Here is a 23,723-nt window from a genome sequence, read left to right as displayed (position 1 = left end):
GTTTTCAGCATGTGTGCTGCTGTTGGTTTTCCTGCTAATCTAGTTTAGCCTAGCGCGCCTCTCAGAACAGACAAGCCTCACCAGAGTACGTTGTTCTTCCGTGGTGGGCGTGTCAGACAGCACGTTATCCGTTACGTTGGGTGGGTTGCCATGTTGAGCGCAGTGGCTCCACTGAGAGAACATTATATTTCCCACAATTTAAACTTCTGCATTTTCCAAATGCAACAGTATTATTCAAACGTATTGTTTGATTCATAATGCATACCGAACGCTTCAATACGAATATGTGTATTGTTACACCCCTAGAAACAAATAATACCCGTAGCGTCATAATGAGGTTATTAGGAGGTAGCTCAACTGTAGTAGGACAGCACTGAAGGCCCAGGTATAAAACACACGGCCCGCCACTGCTGGATCCCCGTTAAATCATCTTAAGAAATCTAAAACCTTTGAATGCTTGTATCAGTCCTCTAACATTTAATGATACAATAGTGACATTTTCCAATTCATCAGTGCTGCTAATATTCCCCTTGAGCTGATGTTGGTGGTGTCCCCTCCCATACCGCTTCCCAATTAACCCCTAGCTTGTGACATTAGTGAGTGTTATTTAGTTGTTAAATACTGAACACTGAAAGTCCCCCTCCAGCACCAAAACATTAGAAAGGCAAAGAATAGAAACTGATAGAAATATCAACGAAACATAACCATTTGGATATACCAATTAATATCTATAAATATAACCATTCACATCTCAAAAATAGTATAACACGTTAAGTATTTTGTGTGAACTTCTTCCACTGTGACACAGGCGCCTCAAGCAAACTTGTTAGATTCCTCGCCCTGTCATTTGACAGACAGAAGGATGAACCAATAGCGTTCTAGTTAACCTCCACCGTTATTTAACTCACCGTAACTTCCGGTCTTAACTAATGCTGCGTTCACAAGACATCGGAGTTTTCGAGTTTCAGACTTGTAAATAGTGTTCAAGTCAACATCAAAGTCGTAATGATGACAAATGATGAAACTCAGATGTTTCCGAAAACTCCACCACGTGCGGTTTGGCACTCAATTATATGGAAGTGCCTGAAAGCAGAAATACTGAAGTCTTTGATGTACTGTTATAATGTCAATGCGCAGTATTGTGTTCCCCACACAACCAACATCTTTCTCCTCACACGAACAACTCTGTAATCACGTGATCACTCGCAAGGCTAATGTCGGAGGTTGTTCCATCAGGTTCCATCGCTACCACCATGCCATGTGACTTGAACGCTGCATAAACAACAGAGTCCGTCCGGGTCCCCGGAAGAGGAGCGAGAGGAGTTTATATTTGATCCTCGTCACTTTTAAGTAGCTGAAGTTAAGCGGGGGATGCAGCACGGTCTCTGGGATCTACAGAGGAGGACATGCGGATGTAGCTGGCTGCTCTTATGGCAATAATAATAATACTAATAATAATGCTCTGAGAGTCTGAGTCGGGATGTTTTCAACCAACATGGAAACAAAAAGAGTGGAGATCCCCTCCGGCGTACTGGACGACCTGTGCAGGTAACTGCACGCTTAAATAGCGACCTTTGCCGCCGTCATTACGCATTTTAGTGCAATCATAAAAGTGGGACATACCTGTATTTTGTGGAAAGCAAACGTTCTTCGAGCGAGACCAAAAACTCGCGCTCTCTGCGGTGCATGACGTGTTGTATTTGCTGTTAGCTCGGCCGATGTTCAACCGCGTTTGTTGCCTGATGCTTTCACCGTTATGTCGCATAAAATGTACATACGGTCGGTGTTACCGACAGACGAGGCACGCAGCTACCGATGCTTTAGAAGAGACACCCCGGGTTATTACGATAGAACACGAAACTTCAGTTGATTATTGACATTAAGACAATTATTTTTTTATTTTTTCTATTATAAGTTTTGTAACTTATAACCCATCCATCATCTTTCACCGCTTACCCCAGCTGACACTGGGAGGAGGCCCGGTTCACCTGGACAGGTCTCCAGACTATCACGGGGCGGACCCACTCCTAACATGTTGTGTTTGAATAAAGAAATGAATCATTATCTAATGCTAACTTTGGATTATTGTCAGAGAACTCTACAGACACAAACAGGCAACGTATTAAAATAAACACCCACATCCGTATTTTGGATGTTTTCATTCCAATAGTCTGGGGAAACACAGTTTATGGAAGCAAATCTCGTAAAGTGCATGAAAAATACTGTTTTTGCCCTTAACCAATCTTTATAGGTATGCATGGAAGAAACACACAGAAAGTCCAAACACAGTAATGTCAGGGCCATGAAGTACCAGCACATTTACACTGAAACACACTGTAAATATGAAGTCAAGCCAGGTGGCAAGCTGCATACGTTGTGCCAAGAAGGCGCAATTTTAATTAAAATAAAACCCAAATAAATACAGATAATTAAAGTTTTGTCGGCCTTTGTGTTCTCACTATTCAAGGATCATTTATTGTTATTATGAAACAGAGATGCATAACGAAATGTAGTTGTATCTCATTTGTAACTCATGACAAACCAAAGAAACACAGTAGTACATTTGTGTAGTGCATTTTTTATATTTGCACCATAAGGAATGTAAACAACAGAAACAGTCCTCTGGCAGATAGCATGGCTCTTTTCTGTGCTTCCAGTCCCACACGCTCCAATGGAGTGAAGGTGAGTGTGGGCAGTGGATGTATAGAGGACCAGATACAGCAACATGAAAGTTGCTCAACATGAAAGCTTGGTGCCGTAGCTTGAGCCTCTGCAGATGGCATTCAAGCTCCGATTCTGTACAGAAGCCTTGAAACTCTCTGCACTGTTTGTTGCATTCTTCGCAAAACCCCAGAATGCGTACGAACAAAATGAACTGAGGAATCAAAAAGACATCGAGTGTAACCAAGAGATATGCACATAGACTGTAGGTGTAACAGGCAAAAAGCCATAAATCCACCTACACAATGCAGAGGAGGGATTGTAATTATCTGTGAACTCATACCTCATATTCTTGAACTACTTTAGTGCCTTTTCCAAGCCCTGTAAAGAAACAAGTCAAGTTTTACATTCATTATAAAGAAACAAAGGTTGAATATCCTGTAAACTATTTGATTTGGCTGCAAAATGTAGATTTTTAAATCTTCCTGTTTCTAAAGCTTTTAAAAATGAATTGTCCTCCTTTGTATAATCCCTAGACATGTGTATTTATCAATGAACTATTTGTCACAGTTATGTGATCGCGTGCATCAAGTTACAAAAATTCAGAGGTGCACGACCAAACAACACGACCACTTGTGGAGCCTACGTGCGCCACACACCGGCCGTCATTTTCTGGCATGCCAACTATAAACTGAGTTTAAGGTCTAATCCATACAAGAAGTGGACGTAGTCATGGTGACGTCATCCATTGGTTTTTGGACTGCCGTTTTGAAGTCTTGAGTTCAGCGATTTCACCGTCGCCATCTTGTTCTTTTGCAACCAGTGAACAGGAAGTCACCATATCTGGACTGTGGAGGAGTGACGTAAAGACGCCGTATACGTCTCTGGTAGAGACCTGTCAATCATTGTGTAGTCCCGCCCTAAAGCATACCCTGCTTTATGGTCTGTTTGACTCTAAATGGACCATAATGTACTAAATGAACATCATGCCGTATTGAAGAAGACTTAAAACTAGAGATTGAGACCATAAACTCATGTTTACAATGTTTACTGAGGTAATAAATCAAGAGAGAAGTAGAGTCATTTTCTCATAGACCTCTATACAACCAGAGGAGTCGCCCCCTGCTGATCAGTAGAGAGAATGCAGGTTTTAAGATATCGCCTTCACTCAGCAGAACTGGAGGTTTGCCGCCTGGTCCAATCCCAGTGTCCCCTTAAACCCAAACCCTCAGGGACTTATCTTACGTCACCTGCAAATGGTTGAGTGTGAGAGACTCGAAGGGCTTGAAATGGTGTAGATATGAATGATGTCAGCACTTTGCTGCAACATATCACGTTACCATGACAACTTCATTACATGTTATGCGCAATTGTGGGTATTTATTTGATATGTTTTACTCCCTGATTTGGTCGTCTGCCAGGTTCTTGCCTTATGAGATGAGTTTTGGTCAAAACGGCTTCAATAAGGAAAAGAAAAGAACTGGTTGGTGAATAAGCCAGGTCTGTAATATAGTGTTTTCAGGTGACTCTAAATGGCCGTATGAGTGAATGTGAGCGTGAATGGTTGTCTGTCTCTGTGTCATATGTCCTAATGTTTAGGAGAAGTTAAATCCAGAGGTCAAATTTCATGTATGTGTCAGTATGTATATGACAATTTGAATAAAGTTTATGTTAACAACAGCATACATTTTTGAACATATTTTTTCCGCTCTATAGTTTATGTCATAATTAGAAATGCACTGATCGATCGGCTGCCGATCCAACCGGGCGGTTTTCAGCTCATCGGCCATGACTGATGACCACTGTCATATTAATAGAAGTCCCATATTTCACTTCTTTTTTTTTTGTCGGTCACATTTACACATGTGTACTGCCACACACACACACACACACACGTATTAGGTGTAAAGGATCTTTAACATGCAGGAAGCAGGCTTAACGTTTTCTAATTCTCACAACTGCAAGTCCAAAATAAGTGGTGGAGGAAGAACGTTAACACATTTGGAACCACTAACTTTGCACTAACTTAATCATTACATATATTGTAATATATTCCTGAGTGAAGTTTATAAAGAATAAACATCCATCAGTATCAGTCATTTCTCCTGTCCTATGTTCTCCTGTCCTCTTGACCTCCTCTCTTCTTGTCCTCCTTTACTCTGTCCTCCTTTCCTCTTGATGTCCTCTCTTCTTGTCCTCCTTTCCTCTGTCCTCCTGTCTTATGTCTTCCCATCCTCCTGTGTTCTGTCCTCCTGTCTTTCTGTCCTCTGCCTTCCTGTCCTCCTGTCCTCTGTGCTCCTGTCCTCTGTCTTTCTGTCCTCCTGTCTTCCTGTCCTCTGCCTTCCTGTCCTCTGTCTTCCTGTCCTCCTGTCTTTCCGTCCTCTGTCTTCCTGTCCTCTGTCCTCCTGGCTGCTTTGTGTTGGCCAACACAAGTTTAGGAGAACAAACTAAACAGTCAGACTGCAGACTCTGTTGTTTTAGCTTGTTGCTAACGACGTGCTATTAGCCGAGCCAGCGTGCTGTGTCTGTAAATGTAGTGCTGGTGGATGAGAGACTGAGGATGCTCAGCTCTGACACACAGCAGAGGAAATGCTGCAGTGTGATAATAGATTCCACCAAAACAAAAAAGACCTGATAACCTGGGAGCTTACCTGTACTCTGGTCTTTGATCGTTTCGGTACGCATCCTAGGAGTAACACTCGTGGGGGCTCAACAAGAGCCCACAGCTCATTTGTATGGCGAGGCCCCCTTTGATCTATCCCATCTCTCCTGTGTGTCTCCAGCCGGTTCATCCTGCACATTCCCAGTGAGGAGAGGGACAACGCTATCCGGGTGTGCTTCCAGATCGAGCTGGCCCACTGGTTCTACCTGGACTTCTGCATGCAGAACACTCCAGGAGCTCCTCACTGTGGGATAAGAGACTTTGCCAAAGCAGATATCCTTACATGTGATGTTAAATTACCTTATCAGTTTTGAAATTTGTGTCCACTGTACTGTACTGCACATATACCAAAGCATACCCTTTTTTGAATGTTGAAATGCATTTTTTACCTCAGACTTTTTGTTGTATTAACAACCACCCTAAAGAAATGATCAGTGATTCACCAGCAGCTCCTCTATAGGTTTAGAACAGGAAGCCAGATGTGGTGCTCATGTTAGACGTCACTAGACGCTATTTTCCTTGACAGCTGCAAACTCTTCCATCACTGTCCGTTTCTGTTGCCTCATGGAGAGGATGTTCAGAAAATCCTCGAACAGTGGAAGGAGTACAAGATGGGTGTTCCTACATTTGGAGCAATCATTCTGGATGAAGCGCTGGAAAACGTGAGTTTTTTTCACACTCGTACAACGCAGCATTACCTGACAGCCTTTATAAGGTAATTTAAAGCAGATCTCTGGTTTATATGTTCATGTTTTTGTTAATTTCCATTTGTGATATCAACATTGTGACATGACATCTATCACACTTCATCCTGATGGAGGATCCTCCTCTGTTGCTCTCTCTAAGGTCTCTCCCTCTTTTCGCCCTGTTAAAGGGTTTTTGGGGGGAGTTCTTCCTGTCCCGATGTGAGGGTCCTGGGACAGAGGATGTCACATGTGTACAGATTGTAAAGCCCTCTGAGGAGGATTTGTGATTTGTGATTTTGGGCTCTACAAAATAAATTGAATTGAATTAAATAACTGGTGCACCGTTTCTCTTCAGGCACTGCTTGTTCAGGGCTACCTTGCAAAGTCTGGCTGGGGCTTTCCAAAGGGGAAAGTGAACGAGGACGAAGCTCCTTATGACTGTGCAGTTCGTGAAGTGAGTCTCATGTTGTTTGCAGTTCAACGTTGACCATCTGAAAGCACTAGAAGCCATGAATAGGTAATGCGTGTAGTTCACAGCTCAGAATCCTGTTTTCCAGGTGTTGGAGGAGACGGGCTTTGACATCAAGAATCGCATCAGTAAAGACAGGTACATCGAGCAGAAAATCACCGACCAGCTGGTGCGGCTCTACATCATACCAGGAGTGTCAAAGGATACCAAGTTCAATCCCAAAACAAGGAAGGAGATCAGGGTGGGAATTCCTTTTTACACGTTTTCTCATCACATAGATTTCCAGCTTCATAATGACATTTCTTTTTACAATTAACAATGCAAATGACATGGTAGTACAAAATGTAAACCATACTTTGGTGTTTCATTTTTACCTCTTTACTTAACTTATTATTATTATTATTATTATACTATGGACTGTTCCAGCCCAGAATGTATTCATGAACAGTTACACTGAAACTGTTGTTTGCTGACAGAAACGTCTCAAAGTCTTGTTGTTCTTTTCTTGTAGAACATTGAATGGTTTCCTATCGAGAAGCTGCCATGTCACAGGAATGACATGACCCCGAAGTCTAAACTCGGACTGGCCCCCAACAGGTTTTTCATGGCCATTCCGTTCATAAGGTGCGTGTGTAGAATGTTTCAATTCATTATTTGCATAATAAGAACAGATCTGGAGTCAGGACGTGGTGAGCCTATAGCTCACCTAAAGACCAATACCTCCAAAGCTCCCTATATAATGTCTGGTATCTTGTTTGTTTAATCTAAACTAACAATGTGTGTGTGGCTGCCTAAATGTTAAAATAATAAAACAAATACTGTAAAATGGTTTTATTATAGTAACTGACTGGCTCACTTCCTGCTCCACAGGCCACTGAGAGAGTGGATCAGCAGGCTGAAAGGAGAGTCCACAGACAGTGATGAGGACTTTGCAAACAGCGGCACCACTCCAGGCAAACCTTCAGATAATACTCGGTAAAGATACTTCCTCAGTGGAACTCACCAACACTTCTCTAGATACACTTCTCAAGCTACAGTCAAAGGTTCCCGTTTTTGAAACGTATAAAGGCCAGTCTTGCAGAGAAACCGGTATACCGGGTTCATCACCGTCACCGCTGTCACGTTCTGCAACAAAATGGATTTTGTCATACTGTCGTTGGTTTCAGCTCACACTGTGGATCAGTGGTAGAGCAGGGTCGTTCTTCCGGCGGTTCGATCCTCGGCTCCAGTAGTCCATGTCGATGTGTCCTTGGGCAAGACACTTAACCCCAAAATTGCTCCCTATGAATGGGTGTGAATGTTAGTTAGTCCTGATAGGCAGGTGACAACTTGCATGGTAGCCCCTCCATCAGTGTACGAATGGGTGTGAATGGGTGAATGATGACATGTAGTGTTAAATAGCTTTGAGTGTTCGGAAGACTAGAAAAGCGCTGTACAAGTACAGTCCATTTACCATTCACACGCCGTATAACAGCCTACAGGAGCAATTTGGGGATAGAGCTGAATCATGTTGTGAGTGGAGTAACCCTTTTATCTCCCACCTCTAAGTTCCCCCCCCGCTTCACTGAGGTCTCTAGCTTCTGTCAGCTGATTGTTTTGGTTTTCCATTCCACAAACTCAGCTCTCACACCTGGGCCCTGTACTATGAAGCAGGATTTAAGTTTAGCGAGGTAACTTCAGGATTAACTCTGGGTTTACAGTCCTACGACGGAGGTTCACTTCTTACCGGGATAGATCGTCATGGTAACTGATGCTGAGCACATAACCTGCTCCGGAGCAGGTTGCTAGCAGTGGTTACTAGCTGCCACTGTAGACTCTGTCTTTTCAACAGTCACACAATGAAAATCTGTTTGGATCTGCACATTCGGTCTGAATAAAATTGCAGTTTTGTTATTTATCACACCTAATCGCACACTAATAACCACTGTTGTTAATTTGTTATTCATAAGAATAACAAACAAGAGCTGGAGAGCTGTTACTGATATGTTCATGCATGTACCAGTGTTAGTATGATAATAACCCTTGAGCAGAAGTTAAGATATTGCTTTCTGGACCACTAACAGTTGACCATCCGCCTTGTATACTTCGTTTTTTTCTTCCATCTTTTAGATCAAAATCGCGCCGCCTCACAGGTGCAGATGCACTTCTAGGAGACGGCTGGGCAAAACACAAGCAGCAGAAGACTCTGGACCAGCTGAACCAGTATGAGCTCAACCAGGTTAGAAAAGATAGGATTACTCTGCTACAGTTAACCTTTAGGCTACATGTTACCAACAGTTATTATTAACAGTAATTATAGTGGACCTGAGGGTCAAAACACAACGTCATTTCAAGAAACACAACCACATATCAAGAAACACAGAAGACACAACTACAATAAGGTTTGACTCAAACCGGAAAAGGTGGCTACATATTAGACTGATTCTTCGTCGCTGATTGGATGTCAGTCTGCCACAAACGGAAGTGCTGCTGCTTCTTGATTTTCCAGTAGAGCCTTGCTGCCTCTCACAGGTTGGGATGATAAGTATTTTTATCCCGAAGGAAATTGCTTTACAGCAGTTACAATACAATACAAAGTGGCAAGAGTGCAAATACAAAGAGTGCAAATGTAAAAGTATTATATAGCAGTTCAGAGTGTACAACAAATGAAAGTAGTTGTTTTGCAGTGTTTTCCCTGCGTTAATCTTTTATTCCATACAGGTTTTGCAGCAAGTTCCTTTTACTGTGTAAAAGGGAACACCATATTTAAGGTGTTCAGAGGCCAGTAGCAGTGGGGGACCCGAAGGCAGTCCAGTGTCATCTACACCGGGCAGCCCAGCGTAGGCTGACGGGGTGCAGCCACCGAATATGCAAAACAATTTACATGACTGGCGTTATCAAACGTTAATTTAGCTCAACGCCACTCTCTCCCCACGAAACAATAACTAAACATCATTTCAAACGTCATTTAACATACAAGAACATCCTCTCACGTCTCAACTAAACATAGGACACTGCAGCTCATTAATGTTGACTAACATAAAGGCTTTGTATTTTTTACTCTTTATTTTATCTTTATTTCATCTTATCATCCCAACCTGTCAGAGGCAGTAACATGCCGCAAGGCAGCCAGTCTGCCGGAAATCTAAAAGAAGAAGTACTTCTGTTTGTGGCCATTGCATCCAATCAGCAGCGAGGAATTGTAGTAGTTACTCAAATCTGAAGAATCTAAATGGCTACTAACGAGAAGTGGTCTAACCATGGCAGTCCATGGCACTTTAAAGCAACAGCCTTGAACGAAGAGAGTTACATTACTTAATAATTCCGTCCAAGTGTTAGAAACTGTATTTAAAAAAACAGGGTAGTTATGGGGTCAAGCACAGTTTAAAATGTCTTTTCTTTAAGATGAGTTCAGCATTAACCCGAGGCATGGGCACCGACACACTAAATTCAATGCAATAGTGATCAGATAGTTACAATTTTTCAACATTTAGCCCCTTACTAACTTCCAGATCAAAAGTATTGCCACAATTGTGTCATGTTGTGTAAAACCGTCTTATACAAACCTTCCTTTTGTCGTTTATGTTGTCAATTAAAACCAACAATAAGAATTTTATTTAAATTTGTGCAAACCTTACATTTTTGATGGAATATTCACGTCGGCCTTGGTGTGAAAGGTTTGAGGGCAATGTGAAAAATTGTCAATGAATAGTCCGTATTTCCTTTTCGTTTTGTCGCAGATGTGAAAAGGCCTTGAGAGCAATTCATAGACCCTATGTGAATCAGCTCAAAAAAGAGCTGCAGCAACTCACCCGGAAAAGTGAGACCAGGGCCAGACCTGGGAGGGGAGCTTGCCAGCGAGCAGTTAGTGGCCGTGTCTTGAGCCATGGGGCTTGGGCGGGCACAGCGCGAAAGATCCACGTGCAGCCGCCTCCTTGTGGGCCTACTACTTGCAAGGCTAGGCATTGGAGTTGATTGCAATGTTAGCTGGGCGACAGGCAAAGGCAGCAGCCCAGTTATGATGACCTCTGGCATCACAGACAGGCTCGAGGGGCGTGAAACAAGGTAGGAACTGGAGCTGGTGCGGGAGGTGGAGCGTCACCAACTAGACATAGTTGAGCTCACCTCTACGCACTCGATACTCCCAACTGGTGAAGGAGGCCGGCAAGCCTAAGAAGGAGGCCTTTTCGGGCTTGGTTGGCCCAGAAGTCTCTCGAGGCAGCAGACAGGTACTGGGGGGCCAGAAGGGCTGCAGTTAGGATGGTCGCCAAAGCAAAACCCCTTTACCTTTGCAAGGCTGTTGGGGCTGATCAGAGTTTGCCCATCCAGCCAACATGTGTTTTGTGGACTTGGAGAAGGCAGACGAACGTGTCCCCAGAGGAGTACTGTGGGGGCTACTGTGGGAGTTTGTGGCACCGGGGTTATTGTCATCCGGTCTTTATTTAACCCAAGTGAGAGCTGTGTGCATATTCCCCACATAAAGTCAAACATGTTTTCAGTGGGTGTAGACCTCAGTTAGGGTTGTCCCTTGTCACTGATTGTGTTTGCGATATTCATGGGGAGGATCTCAAGGTGCAGCCGGGGGTAGGTGACTGTCCGGTTTTGGGACATTAGAGTTGCATCTCTTCTCTTTGCAAATGATGTGGTTCTGTTGGCATACTGCATTTGATATACTATGTGGACATACTAAATATTTTTCTTGCATACTAAATAGTATGGTAGTGTGGTTATTGGAATGCACCCTATTAGGTTTGGTCTGTGTAACGAGGGATGCACCTTGTGATTTAATTTTGGGTTGAGTGCAGGTCAGCCTGCTTTACTGATACAGCCCCTGAAATGGGACATATAATCTGATACTCTCTTGGTTGCTACATCACTGTAACCTCATAACTTGTGTTCTTTTTTCGATAGAACACACATTTGAAAAGCAATGGGAAGAAATGTCAGGACTCCCCTCATGGAGCCAACAACCAGCAGGTGAAAACCATATTAGTAAGTGCAGAACCTTGACTTTCAGATTGCTGTTGTTAGTATAGAGACCACATGTGATTCTGACCTTTTCAGAAAAAGAAAAAATAGTTCAAACCGTAACACCAGTCAAAAAGGGAAATTGACATACCGGAAATTTCTACAGACGTTTTGCCAGTGGACCAGTTTTAAAGCCACTGTATGTAGAATTTGAAAATGATCCACTTATGCATGGTGCTGCTCTGTAAGTTATGGTGTAATTACAAGCTTTGCACTCTTGTACAATTTCTACAGAAAGAAGATAAAAGACTTCAACCCAGAAGACTGCAAGACAGTTTTGAGAGAGGTATGGTTTGTTCAGTTTTAATATCCTGAATACTGTCAAGTCAAGATGTTTGTAAATGACTAAATCATTTCTTAAACTATGACTATTGTCCTTCACATATGGTTTGTCGAGTTACCATGTGTAACCTTGAGACTGCACCCACTTTGCTAAGCTAACTTGGCTTAATAAAATACTTCAACTGCTGCACTGTATCTGCTAATGTGACAGCGTTGAATTCACACTTGAACTGTGTAGCAAAAGTGTAAGATATGTTACTGGCTCCTGAGTTATTAGATGCCTTAAAAGAATCACAATGCTGTCCTCTTGTCAGAAATGAGACCATTATGTAAAAAACGTTTACAGAGTGAAATACCGGAGACCATCTGGTAGAAAACATATTTGTGTGGAAACTGCTTAACTGTGGGCACGATTTAGTCAAACGTAAGAGGACTTCTTGAAGCAAGTGTAACACATTATTTTTAACGTTTGCAATTACTCAATTTCTAATTTGGGGTGTGGCCCTTGAGGGAAGATTACTCTGTAATGAATGAGGAGCACCAGTTGTGGTCCAGAAAGGGGACATTTAGTTGAATTCCAGGACAACAGCAAACTGAGTGGAGAATAAAAAAAAATCTTTCTTTCAACATAGTTTTCGACCTTCCTAAGAGTAAAGATTAACATCTCCCACAAACCAGACATGTAAATGAACTGTTCTCTTCACAGATGTGGCTCCATGCAGCTCCAACGGTCACCAGACTGTCCACAGCAGAGACTCCGAGGAACTGCAGTCTTCCAAGGCTTTCCTCAATTTCAAATTTGACAGAGACGCCATCATGAGATGTTTTGACTACTGACATGGCTGATGAGGAGCTGTGCCTCTCCTGTAAATGCATGGAACTATGGCCTCAGAGGCTTTTTACCTTATAGTCTAGGGGATGTTACTGAACATGTCCTTTTCCTTCTTGGCCTGCTTGTCATGAGCACACATCTACAGTGGGGAGTTGCTCATCTATCATTGAACACATCCAATAAGATTCACAGAAGTAGTTTGCCTTTGCTGCCCAACTTTTCAGACTATATAAAAGGTATGGTAACCTAACAGCACTGCTTTCCCTCTGTCTGAGGCAGAATCCTAATGTTAGTCTAAATTCAAAATTCAATCTGCAGGAGAGGACTGCTCAGGTTAACCATTAGTCTTTTAAAGGCAAGAGATCAAACGTTTTGAGAACATAATGGATTTTAAGCACATATGAAGTGACAGAAACATAAAAAAAAACAATCAGTTGGGGTATCTCAGTGAATTCCGCCAGTGAATCAAAGTTAAATTTAGTTTATTATGTACTGATTTTAAGATGCAATAACGTTAGGGTTAGTCATTTCCTCCATTTTTCCTATTGAGTCCTAAAAATGCTTTGGATGCTTAAAAAAGGTGGGTATTTATAGTGTTATTGGCTTTATGTATTTACAGTGTTGTTGGCTTTATTACCATTATTTCTTAAGATTTTATCCAGGAATGTAGTATGTAATGGAATATTGACTTGGGGAATGAAGAACAATCTTTGCAAGTTGAATGTCATTAAATTCATGTTGCTCTGCTGTATTGAGTTCTATGGAAATCATTAGATCAAATTGATTTGTTTGGAAATCAATCATAAAGGCCAGAAAAATTACTGATCACTGATATGACGTAATGATAATTGAATGAAACTTTAATTTGAATTTGAATGATGTCCAGGTGTTAGCTTGTCCCTAATGAAAATGAACATTTCCATAATGTCAGGATTCTTGCATGTCTCTTTTACAAAAACTGTCAAAGTCAACCATTATAAGATTGACTACTATGAAAATGCCCAATTTCCCATGAATGTTTCTTATTGTGGCAGGGTTGTGCTCAGGATCACACAAACAATGGTCAGTGTAGTTTTCATTTCAAGTTTCATTTTGGGAGTCCTTGTGCATTATACACCATATGGGAAAATAGATTTTAACATTTTAATTCTGTCATATATCACATGCACATAACAGGAAAATTACTTTTCAGTTTGATTAAATAGGCTAGTTGGAATGTTTTTGGCAACAGCCTTCCATCTGTTGTTATTTTCCAGCAGGCTTGTAATTCAAGGCTGTTCTATCCTGCAGCTTCCACAGGTTTAAATTCCTGTCGAGATTTCGTAAAATAGAGGTTCTCAGTCATATCTTTCATGATCCACTACTTAGTGTTTGGCTGGTATGAAAACTTGCACACTGTTAAGGCTATGGGGCATGATGGAGGACCATTGCGCTAGACTACTGTGAACATAAGTTATTCTCTCAACCAATGACAAATACGAATGACTCTCTCAAAGGCCCACATTAAGGGATTTCTAGCCACTATAGATGATAAGACTATTTTCATAAAAGTTTTAGAAGTCTTTAAAGTTCAACCCACAGTCTTACAATTTATATTTTGTCAAGGTTATATAAACATGCATACATGTGAGATGTCTTTTTGTGATTCTCACTGGGGTTTCTTTGTTATTAAGTGTACAGATGGTGATCTCAAGTTGTTCTTTGGCTTCAATGGTGTTTTGACTTAAAATGTGAATATTAATAAAGTTGTTTTTTCCACTTGTGGCTGTTTGCTTGTTAACATGAATTTTAAATACAATATCACCACTATATCAAACATTTCAATGTGTCTTTTCTCCTGGAGAACGGCTCAGATTGAAGGATAGTACATTGATTATAGTCGAGGTTTGTAAATGTTTTCTATGATGAACATAATGTATTTCATTCACATTACACACAAACATAGAAGCAGGGAAACATGCTATTGGAGTGAACAGAAGCAAACTGTTTTAAAAGTCTTGTTTAGTTGCCTACATTTTTCCAAGAAAGGCTCTATAGGAAGAATAAACACGAGAATAAGATCGTGGGGCCAGAGGGTTGTAATGTTGCACCTTTAACTGTCATGATGGCCATGAGCTCTTTTTTCAGCCCACAGCGAGAGCATATCACTTGACAGGACTTTTCCTGTGAGGTACACAAAATCACAACAGCGGGTGCATCCACTCAAGCAATATAACAACATGGCCAGTCCCTAACAATGCAAAGCAAAGCATGCTCACTGCCACACCAGTTACAGTACATAGCATTTTCAAGGTTTCTGTGAGGATGGCCCCGTAGCAGCTGGACTTTAGAAGCAAGAGGACTGACACAGAGGTTTGGTGCAGACCAACCAGGTGTTTATTTGCCCAACAATTATCACAAAACATGACAGTCATCTTCGTATACATTGGACCACGGGCAGCATGTGGTCCTGGCAGGACAGCACTAGATTGAATCTGGCATAACCTGACACTGACGAGGACCTCAACCCCACGACAATATACAGTAGGTAACTATGCCCCTCACCTGACAACACAATTACCGTCCTAAACCACAACAAATACGGTCAAATACATTCCTATCGCCCTAATGCCAATCATCTGCATGATCTCTGTTTGTGTTACATATCACAATAGAGTCATATAAAGCCCAAACAGGGAATTCAACTTCACTAACACCCCTCTAATTAGTACATGGTTCCTCCGGAACTATAAATTGGTGCTCAGGTACACTAGAGTGACTTGAACACAATACACATTACATGTTATTTGACTGCACAAACAAACCGTTTATACCCTCAATCATCATTTGGGCAAAGATAGCCAAACTAATCATGTGTTTGTCTTTACAGGCCCAGCCTCCAAACAATTCTAACTGAGGCAGCCACAACATCTAACAGAACCTTCAACCCTTTGAGTGTGTCTTATTCCTTGAAGCAGTCCTGTGTACAAAGTGCTACAAATGCTTGTAATGGAGAGGGCCTTGATTACAGTTTATATTAGGACAATTATGTAATTATTCCTACTGTTAATGATTAGAATATAATTTTGTATTATTCATTAAGCATGGCATTGTGTACAAGTCGCCACTGCACACTAATAAGCTACACACAAATGGACAATGTTACCACACAGCAGACACGAGATTTACCCCCTGTTGTTTCCTGAGCCATTTTCTATACTCACAGACAATGACATCATCACAGCTCGTGCATCGAGCGCGAAGGCTCCACAAGTTGTCACGCACTTGGTTGTGCGCCTCTGAATTTTTGAAACTCGGCGCTTGCTGCATGCACACTTGGGGCTTTTCAGACATGACTGTCATAGTTCACTAATTACTCTACTGAGAATTAGATTAGAGACCGGAGGTCTTAAAAATCTACATTTGAGTAAATATTTTGCAGCCAAATCAAATTCAATCAGGAGAGACAAGTCAGATAAAGAAAAGATCATAGTTTATTATAAACAAATATGTGATGATAAAGTCTTCAGTCTTTGGCGCTTGGACTCTACAGGGAGATTTGTAATGGAGGGGCCTCTGCCCTGAGCAGCAAGATCCCCCCCCCGTGGAGTCCAGACACTGGTGGTGGTGGTGGCTGATAGAATGATGAGTTGATGAAGCTGATGAATCTGCAAAGACTGGGCGGAGGGGTGAGTAACAGCAGCATGAACGTACTGAAGATAGAGAGACAGTCATATTTAAAGAGACAGCAGCACAATGAGGCTAACCATGTCATTGTTTCATTGTGCTTGCTGGATAAAGGAGACCAGCTGATCTAAACTGCTGCTATCATGATTGACAGCCCCAAACAATAACAGCAAGGAAATAATGAGTAAGCATGTGTGAGGAGTGAATGGCAGATGTATGAGAAATAAACTACAGGCTTAGGCATTCAAGACTATATATAGTCTTCCTGACTTAATTTACGCAAGAGCTTCATATGGTTAAAGGATATTCAACATTTGTCTCTTTATAATGCATTTATAGGCTTCTTTCTTTACAGGGCTTGTTTAAAGGCAGTAAAGTAGGCCATGAATATGAGATAAGTTTACTTCTTGCTTCTTCAGTGTATTGTTTGTACACAATTTGGTGTTTCAGAGAATGTAACGAACATCACATTGAGCTTAAATGCCTTTGTGAGAGCAGCTCGCCCGTGATCTGTGATGCTTGCGCCGTGATGCCTCGCTCAAGTATAACCAAAATTTAACAGAGCTGGATTCGGCGTTTCCCTGCAGAATTTACTCTCCTTCTTTCCACTTCCCATTGCATTTTATTCAGATCCTTTTAAAAACTTTATTGAAGGAGGTGAGGTGAAGCATAATCCTTCTGTGATCACTGAAGATGCTTTTCCAAGAAGAGTTCTCTGTTGGCATTAGAGGCCCCGAAAGTTATAGCAGACTGAAGTGTTTAGAGACTTAGCATTGCCTCCAGGATCTTTGTGGCTGGTGGCATCTTTAAAGTACATTTCTGATCCTTCGAGGGCAGAGAAAAACCCTTCAACTATTGGGCAACATCGTATTCGAGCCTCCTCGATCCTCGAGATGCATTTTAGGAATTGGGATGTCCTTCAAAATTAAGCGCTGAGATCGATATCCGGGTCACAAGCCAAAGGATCGAAGAGTGGGAAATGAGAGACCCACTGTCTCTGTCAGTTAGTCTTTGTCCCCCATGTAAAGCATTCCAGTGATTTGACTTGTGTAATTGTTCCTGATCTCTACCAGATTCTCTCTACCACGCTTTTGCCTCATCCCTGCCTGTATTGTTTACCCGATTACCTGACGGATCTCCTGTGTACCGAACCTGTTGATAAAGACTTTTATTGCACTTTATCCTGCTCTCTGGGTCGTGCTTTTAAATCCTGTTTTCCCTGTGGTTTCTCCAGTCGTAACCGTACGAACTGCTCACAAATGTACTAAGCCAATCCCAGTTTGGTGTGTGGGGTGCTCCAGGCGCAAGGAATAATACACTACCACGATAAGCAACTTACCTCCATTAGCTTGGAGTTTAGGGAGCTGTAAGAGCTGTCTATTTTTATTGAGACTTTCACTAAAATCTTTGATCCAGTGCTTTTGGTCCAGCAGGCAGCTGTAGCCCTCATCGGACTGCTCCAAGGCAGATGACTGCAAACAGACTACGCCATCGACTTCCGTACCCTGACGGCCGACAGCAGCTGTATGTGTTTGGTAAAAATAGGTAACGGGACAGCCAAGTGAAAACAATGAAAACACTGCCAAATGAATTCACATATGACAGCCAAATGCTATTAGTGATCAGAGTTGTGTTGATGAGCTACATTAATCAACTGACATGACCACATGATTTGTTAAATTTGCATCAACCCAAAGTATTTTTTTGACACATGAAAAGAGAAGTAACAAGCCAATAAGAATCACATCAAATGATAATGGTGCTAGGGAAACTATTGTCATTGTGCACACAGGTACATTGTTAATATATTTACTTCTGACTAATCCCATGCCTCATCATGCAATAAAGCAACACAGATCCTCTTTAATGTAATTTTACCATCAAGTTTAGACTGTTTTATAGAACTGAAGATGTGAACCTACATTTCTTGACATTGCTTGTATTAGCTGCCATAGACATAAAATAGAAAACAAGACAGAAACAAGAATGCCTGCTATCTGTTACTTTGCTTCTGTGCTTGGCCCTGTAATAAATGAATCAGTGAATAAACTGGGACTCTAGACCTGGAAGTGTTCATGGTTGAGCAGGGTCAGTGTGGGGTCACTGAACTCGGAGTCCTCCCCCCCCAGCTGTTCTCCAAGAAGAGAGGTGGGTCTTCCTGGAAATGCTCTATCTACCTGAATGTGTCGTCCAGAGTGAAGGACAGGTAAATTATGCTTAGTGTTTAATACAAATGAACCAAATGTCTCTTTATTTTTCAATTGTCATTATTTATTGCTTCATGAACTGCACATGCTCACTCTTTCATGACATGAAAAAACAAGTAAATACATGATGTATACAACCAAGTTGCAAATTAACCCTAAATATCAAATATCAGATGAAATAACCTGCATTAAATACATCTGACAAAGACACAGGTAATTATAACTAAATCGTATGGTTTAAATACACTTATACTGCCATCTACTGGTAGAAATGGTAACACTTACTCTCCTTTACAGGCTGTGCTCTGCCATCACTCAAGGAACAGAATACGGTGGAAATTAAATATCAGTGCTAACAGCAAAAACTCTGTGAACACAAAAATGACTTTGATTAAACTATATTACGAACTGTATTGCATGAAATAATGCACCGATTAATCGAAAAGTTGATTATTGCTGTATACATGGATACATGAATATTAAATCGCATGTAGTCAAATACTGTTGCTAACATACTCCCATCGGCCCATATATATATATATTTTTTTTTTTTCTTATACCCTGGTATGTATGGAAGCCCATTCCCGCAGCAAAAAAAAAAAAAGGTAACTAAAAAAAATAAAAATGGGCTTCCATAGGGTATAGGTATGTGCTTGCATCATAGACGAACACTTTTCTTGCATACGCTCATTCTATTGCCTTGGCTTATATTTTGACATTTTCTTATTTCGTACTACCTGTCTTGCTTTGCGTCTCTCTTCAAATGAAAAACAAAAGAGGGATTTGCAAAAAACAAAATCGGCTCATTATTTGAGTTGGTTCTCTCGTATTTTGGTTTTTGGATTCAGACAACAAAAATGGAAAAACGGCTGTGCTTTTCCCTTTTTTCGTTTTTGGTTTAAAACGGAAAACGAAAAAAACGTGTTATTTCTGTATTTTCGTTTTTTCGATTAAACGGTAAAACAGACTATCAAAACTTACACGGTTCACTAAGCTTTATAGGTTCGTAATAGCGACTAACGCTGCTTCGTTTTATTCTGAAGGGTCGGACCGGATGTACTTTTGTTGTTGGCGGCGGAACGGAGGAAAAGGGGCAGAACACGCGGAACCTCTCACGTCCCATTAATCTGACAAGGATGCTTGAGGTTTGAGAGCACTGCTGGAGCACTTCACTAATAACGGTACAGTAATGTTATCTGCTTTTATTAGTTTTATGACAAAGTTGGACATGAAGCTGGCTACAGTTGTGTTATCCTGATGTGTCTCTCAGCCCTCCTGCTAAGTGTAATTTAAAGCTAGCTAACGTTAAGTTAGTGCTGTGTTTCGGTTACGTTACCGGTGAAATGACACACAAGGCATTTGTGGAAAGGTTTCTTTAAAGCTAACTTAGCAAACGTTCCACCACAACAATGCTTGTGCTAGTCGCTCGTGTAAGTTTCGTTGTCTAGCGACTTGAAATCAATCCGACTTGCCAGTTTATTGTCTAGTTTATTATAGTTTGTCCCTAGTGTCACATGTAGCGCAGACATTCAGTCAAACTAAACTTTACTGTGATGTTTTACTGTCTAGTCTCAAGTCTACAGCTTTAACCAACGTTACTATAAACATCCAGTGAAAAAGCGCCATAATACTGTTAAACATGTGGCCAACCATTATTTTACACTTTAACTATCACTTCTCTTCCTCCCTCTGCCCTCTGACCCCTTCAGTCTGAGCCAGCTCCTCCTGCATAGCTGATATTCCTCCCAGTCTGGTAAGAATGACACAATGCACACATAATGGATTGTATATTAAGCAGAAATGTAGGGTTAGTAGTTAGCCTGTCAGGATAACTACTTTTGTTTGACGATATATTGTCCCAGAAATAATTGCAATAAACAATATTATTGACATATTAAGATAATTTTATGCCACTGATACAATGATAATATAATAGTGCAAGTACACCCTTTCAAAGAGCAATGAAGTTATAATTGTGAGAATACTCAGACATTGGAAATGGATTGTGAAACAAAATCCTAATAACTATGGTCTCTTAGGCTCTGTCAATAACAATTGCACTTAAATAACTATTAAACATGTGACAGAGGTACAGAGAGTCATTCATTCCTTGAAGGTAGAGCTTGGGTGTTTTGAAGTGGGGTTCTTCTCCATAGTCTGTGTATTACCAATGTGCTGCTGTGGACAGCAGCAAAGCCTACTTTAGACACTTAAAAAAGAAATTGAAGTGCTGTATTTAGAATGTTTTTCTGACATGGAACTGAACTGAAAGTGGAACTAGTCTATACATTTTTAAATGAAGCCTGGTGGCTTTGAAGAGATCACAGATATGTTTCACTTTCAGTTCAGTTCTCCATCAGAAAGGGCTGACTGATGGTAAGTTATGGCGGTGAAATATTCTAAATCTAGTGCACACATTAAGTGATATTGATTTTTTAGGTGTCTAAAATGTGTTTTGCTGCTTCCCCCGTCCTCAACAGTTTAGTGCTCTGCTCCTGTACCGGTGGTCCTGTCTGTTTCAACATCTACTGTAGCTAATAGATTGACTATGGAGAGGTTCTTCATACAACCCCACTTCAAAACACCCAAACCTTTAACAGGCAATATACGAGAGACAGCGAGATCCTCCTTGTGGCACTGGCACCTCAGTGGCTAGTCTGTGGCAAGCGTCAGTCAGGTGTCACAACAGGGGCAAGCGAGCGGCACTCGTTCGGCACCCGTCAATAAGCTGCCGAGCTGAGCGGGCGGAGCCACATTTCCTGAGAACACCCATTGTTGTTACGATTGGATTTTCTGCACACACAAAAATGACTTTGATTAAACTATATTACGAACTGTATTGCATCAAACCATCCACAGATTAATCGAAAAGTTGATTTGGATAAATCAATATTAAATCGCATGGTGCCGGCGGGACTCTGGCCTGCGCGTCCGAGAACGTCCGCGACCGTTGGACAGCGCGTCCGCGAGTGAGATGTTTTTAATCCCGCGTGGACCGCCTAATGCTGGAAATGATGCTTTGTAAATAGTCCAATGCTTCCTGTATCCGCTGCCTGGCGCTACAGAACATGTGCATTATGTAGCTCTATATGAAGTGTAAACCACATTGTGTAAAAGTCATGTAAATCGGATGGTGTTTGTCAAAAACCGCAGATTTCCTTTGGCCAGCAGGTGGCGCTGTGAGTATTAGGGAAAATTTGGTTGTAGACATCCTCAGGCCATGAGTGTTATCAAGCATGTGAAGTTTGGGACCGTTTGGAACAAGTCCAGCTGAGTTACATCAGACGTTTCCTTTAGCCAGTAGGCTTCGCGGGTTTACTGTAGCGCCCCCTAGTGGTCGAATGCAAAACAATTCTCAGGGTATGTTACTGGATGCGATGTGCACATATGCTGAATATTTTGGGAATTTGAGAAGTTGTGAATTGATATTTTGCCACGCACCTAAGAAGTGTATTGGTCCATATCTTGTAAATGCAAAGAGATATCAAAAAGATCCTGATAACTTTTGATGATCTAGATCCACTTATGATCCACAGCAAATTTCGTAGAAATCGGACCCAGTGTGTAGGAGTTCGCAAAAATGTGTTTTTTTTCCACTAAATTCAAAATGGCTGACTTCCGGTTGGGTTTAGAGCTTAGAGCCCCAAGGGCTTTTTTGTAAGTCTACATGTGATACATCTGTTTACCAAATGTTATACATCTAAATTTTATATATAGATAGTGAAACGTACTGCGAGGGCTGCATCGTCGAAATATTGTATAAATTCATACAAAATTGAAAATGGCTGACTTCCTGTAGGGTTTGGAGCATGGTCCCAAGAGACTTTTTTTTAAGTCTTCATAGGAGACATGTGCCTACCAAGTTTCATATATGTAGCCAAACGTAGCGCTGGGGCTGCTCTTTTGAAATATTGTAGGGGGCGCTATAGAGGCAATTTAAAACGGCCAATAAAAAAAATCATATAAACTATTTCTTCCTATGACCTGTGACACGTACAAAGTTCCATGAGTTTTTGAGCATCCCAACCCACTAAACCATCAGCTTCCTTTTTCATGGCGAACGATGCATCGCCACGGCAACAGCGTTCAACGAAAACTCACAAAATTCATGATGATGCATCATCAATGTCTTAAGGCTATCCTTACCAAATTTGAAACTCATCAAGTCACCTGGCTAGGAGGTATAAATATAAGTATAGAATATGACATTTCCTTTAGCCAGTAGGCGGCACTATGGGTTATTGAATTGTTTTCAATTGAAGTATGTTTAGGCTTGAAGTAGCATCATGCAAAAGAAGTTTTGTGCGGATTGGATAATGTACCTTGGAGTTAGAACAACTTATAAGAACTTCTTTTTTCATAAACAATGAGGCAAAATGACCGCCACGCCACGTCAAGGTTCTTCGATGAAAACTCTCGATTTTGATAACTTTTAATCACAAAGGTCTTAAGAGCATCCTGACCAAAGTAGAAGTTGATCGCTTAAAATCTCTAGGAGGAGTTCGTTAAAGTCTGAAGGCTGAAAAATGCAAAAAGTGACAAAAAAGCACAACTTCGCGGGCTTACTGTAGTCCCCCCTAGTGGTTGAATGCAAAACAATTCTAAGGGTATGTTACAGGATACGATGTGCACATATGCTGCAAGTTTTGTAATTTTACGACAAACGGTTGAGAAGTTATGTGTATTGATATTAAGCCACGACCCTAAGAAGTTTATTGGTCCATATCGTGTAAACGAAAAGAGTTATCAAAAAGGTTTTGATAACTTTTGATGACGTATATCCAGTAATGATCCACAGCCAATTTGTTAGTAATCGGACCCAGCATGTAGGAGGAGTTCGCAAAAATGTGTTTTACACTAAATTCAATATGGCGGAAAATCTAAGTAGGTGGAGCTTAGGGGTCTGATTGGCTTTTTTGTAGATCTAGCTCAAGTGAACATGTGTGTTGAATTTCAAGTAAATCGGACATACTGGCCGAGGGCGTCGCCAGTCCGACTTGTAGGGGGCGCTAGAGAGCCATTTGTTTTACGCAGAAAGATGCATTCTTTTTCAGATGGCTACTTTTACCAGGCCTGACAAGTCCCCAAATGTGGTGAGTTTTCATGCATGGCAAGTCCTCCAACCATACGTACGTTGACCTAAACGAGTACAATTTCAATAGGGCCTTCGCTGGCCCGACGTTGTCTGTTGCTCGGGCCCTAATAAACCAGACTATCAAAACATACACGGACCAGGGGGGCACACTCCTCT

At 41.3% G+C, this 23,723-nt stretch overlaps 2 protein-coding genes across 5 annotated transcripts in view; both read left to right on the top strand.

Annotated features, from left to right (window-relative positions):
• The first annotated feature begins 1,194 nt into the window (after nucleotides 1-1,194).
• On the top strand, nucleotides 1,195-14,363 carry dcp2 (decapping mRNA 2). 3 transcript variants are annotated; one of them, XM_031879612.1, is made up of 11 exons: nucleotides 1,195-1,548; nucleotides 5,445-5,596; nucleotides 5,858-5,985; nucleotides 6,365-6,463; nucleotides 6,567-6,719; nucleotides 6,990-7,102; nucleotides 7,349-7,453; nucleotides 8,588-8,696; nucleotides 11,369-11,434; nucleotides 11,720-11,771; nucleotides 12,474-14,363. In XM_031879612.1, the coding sequence occupies exons 1-11, from the start codon at nucleotides 1,481-1,483 to the stop codon at nucleotides 12,602-12,604; spliced, it is 1,176 nt and encodes a 391-aa protein (XP_031735472.1). In that variant the 5' UTR covers nucleotides 1,195-1,480; the 3' UTR covers nucleotides 12,605-14,363. The 3 variants fall into 3 exon arrangements, with proteins under 3 accessions (XP_031735472.1, XP_031735473.1, XP_031735471.1); XM_031879611.1 differs by having other exon boundaries at nucleotides 1,196-1,548; nucleotides 11,369-11,449; XM_031879613.1 differs by lacking the exons at nucleotides 11,720-11,771; nucleotides 12,474-14,363 and adding an exon at nucleotides 11,522-11,700.
• Nucleotides 14,364-19,551: 5,188 nt separating this feature from the next.
• Nucleotides 19,552-23,723, top strand: part of ythdc2 (YTH domain containing 2) — a 60,992-nt gene continuing 56,820 nt past the window's right edge. For both annotated transcript variants that reach the window (XM_031879606.1, XM_031879605.1), the window contains exons 1-2: nucleotides 19,552-19,653; nucleotides 20,182-20,225. The gene's annotated coding sequence lies outside the window, so the exon portion shown is untranslated. The remainder of the gene's footprint in view (nucleotides 19,654-20,181; nucleotides 20,226-23,723) is intronic.

Source organism: Anarrhichthys ocellatus, unplaced genomic scaffold (genome assembly GCF_004355925.1).
Source record: "Anarrhichthys ocellatus isolate YVR2014 unplaced genomic scaffold, GSC_Weel_1.0 scaffold324, whole genome shotgun sequence".
Classification (NCBI taxonomy): domain Eukaryota; kingdom Metazoa; phylum Chordata; class Actinopteri; order Perciformes; family Anarhichadidae; genus Anarrhichthys; species Anarrhichthys ocellatus.
The sequence above is the reverse complement of the archived record's forward strand: the minus strand, read 5'-3'. Positions and strand labels throughout refer to the sequence as shown.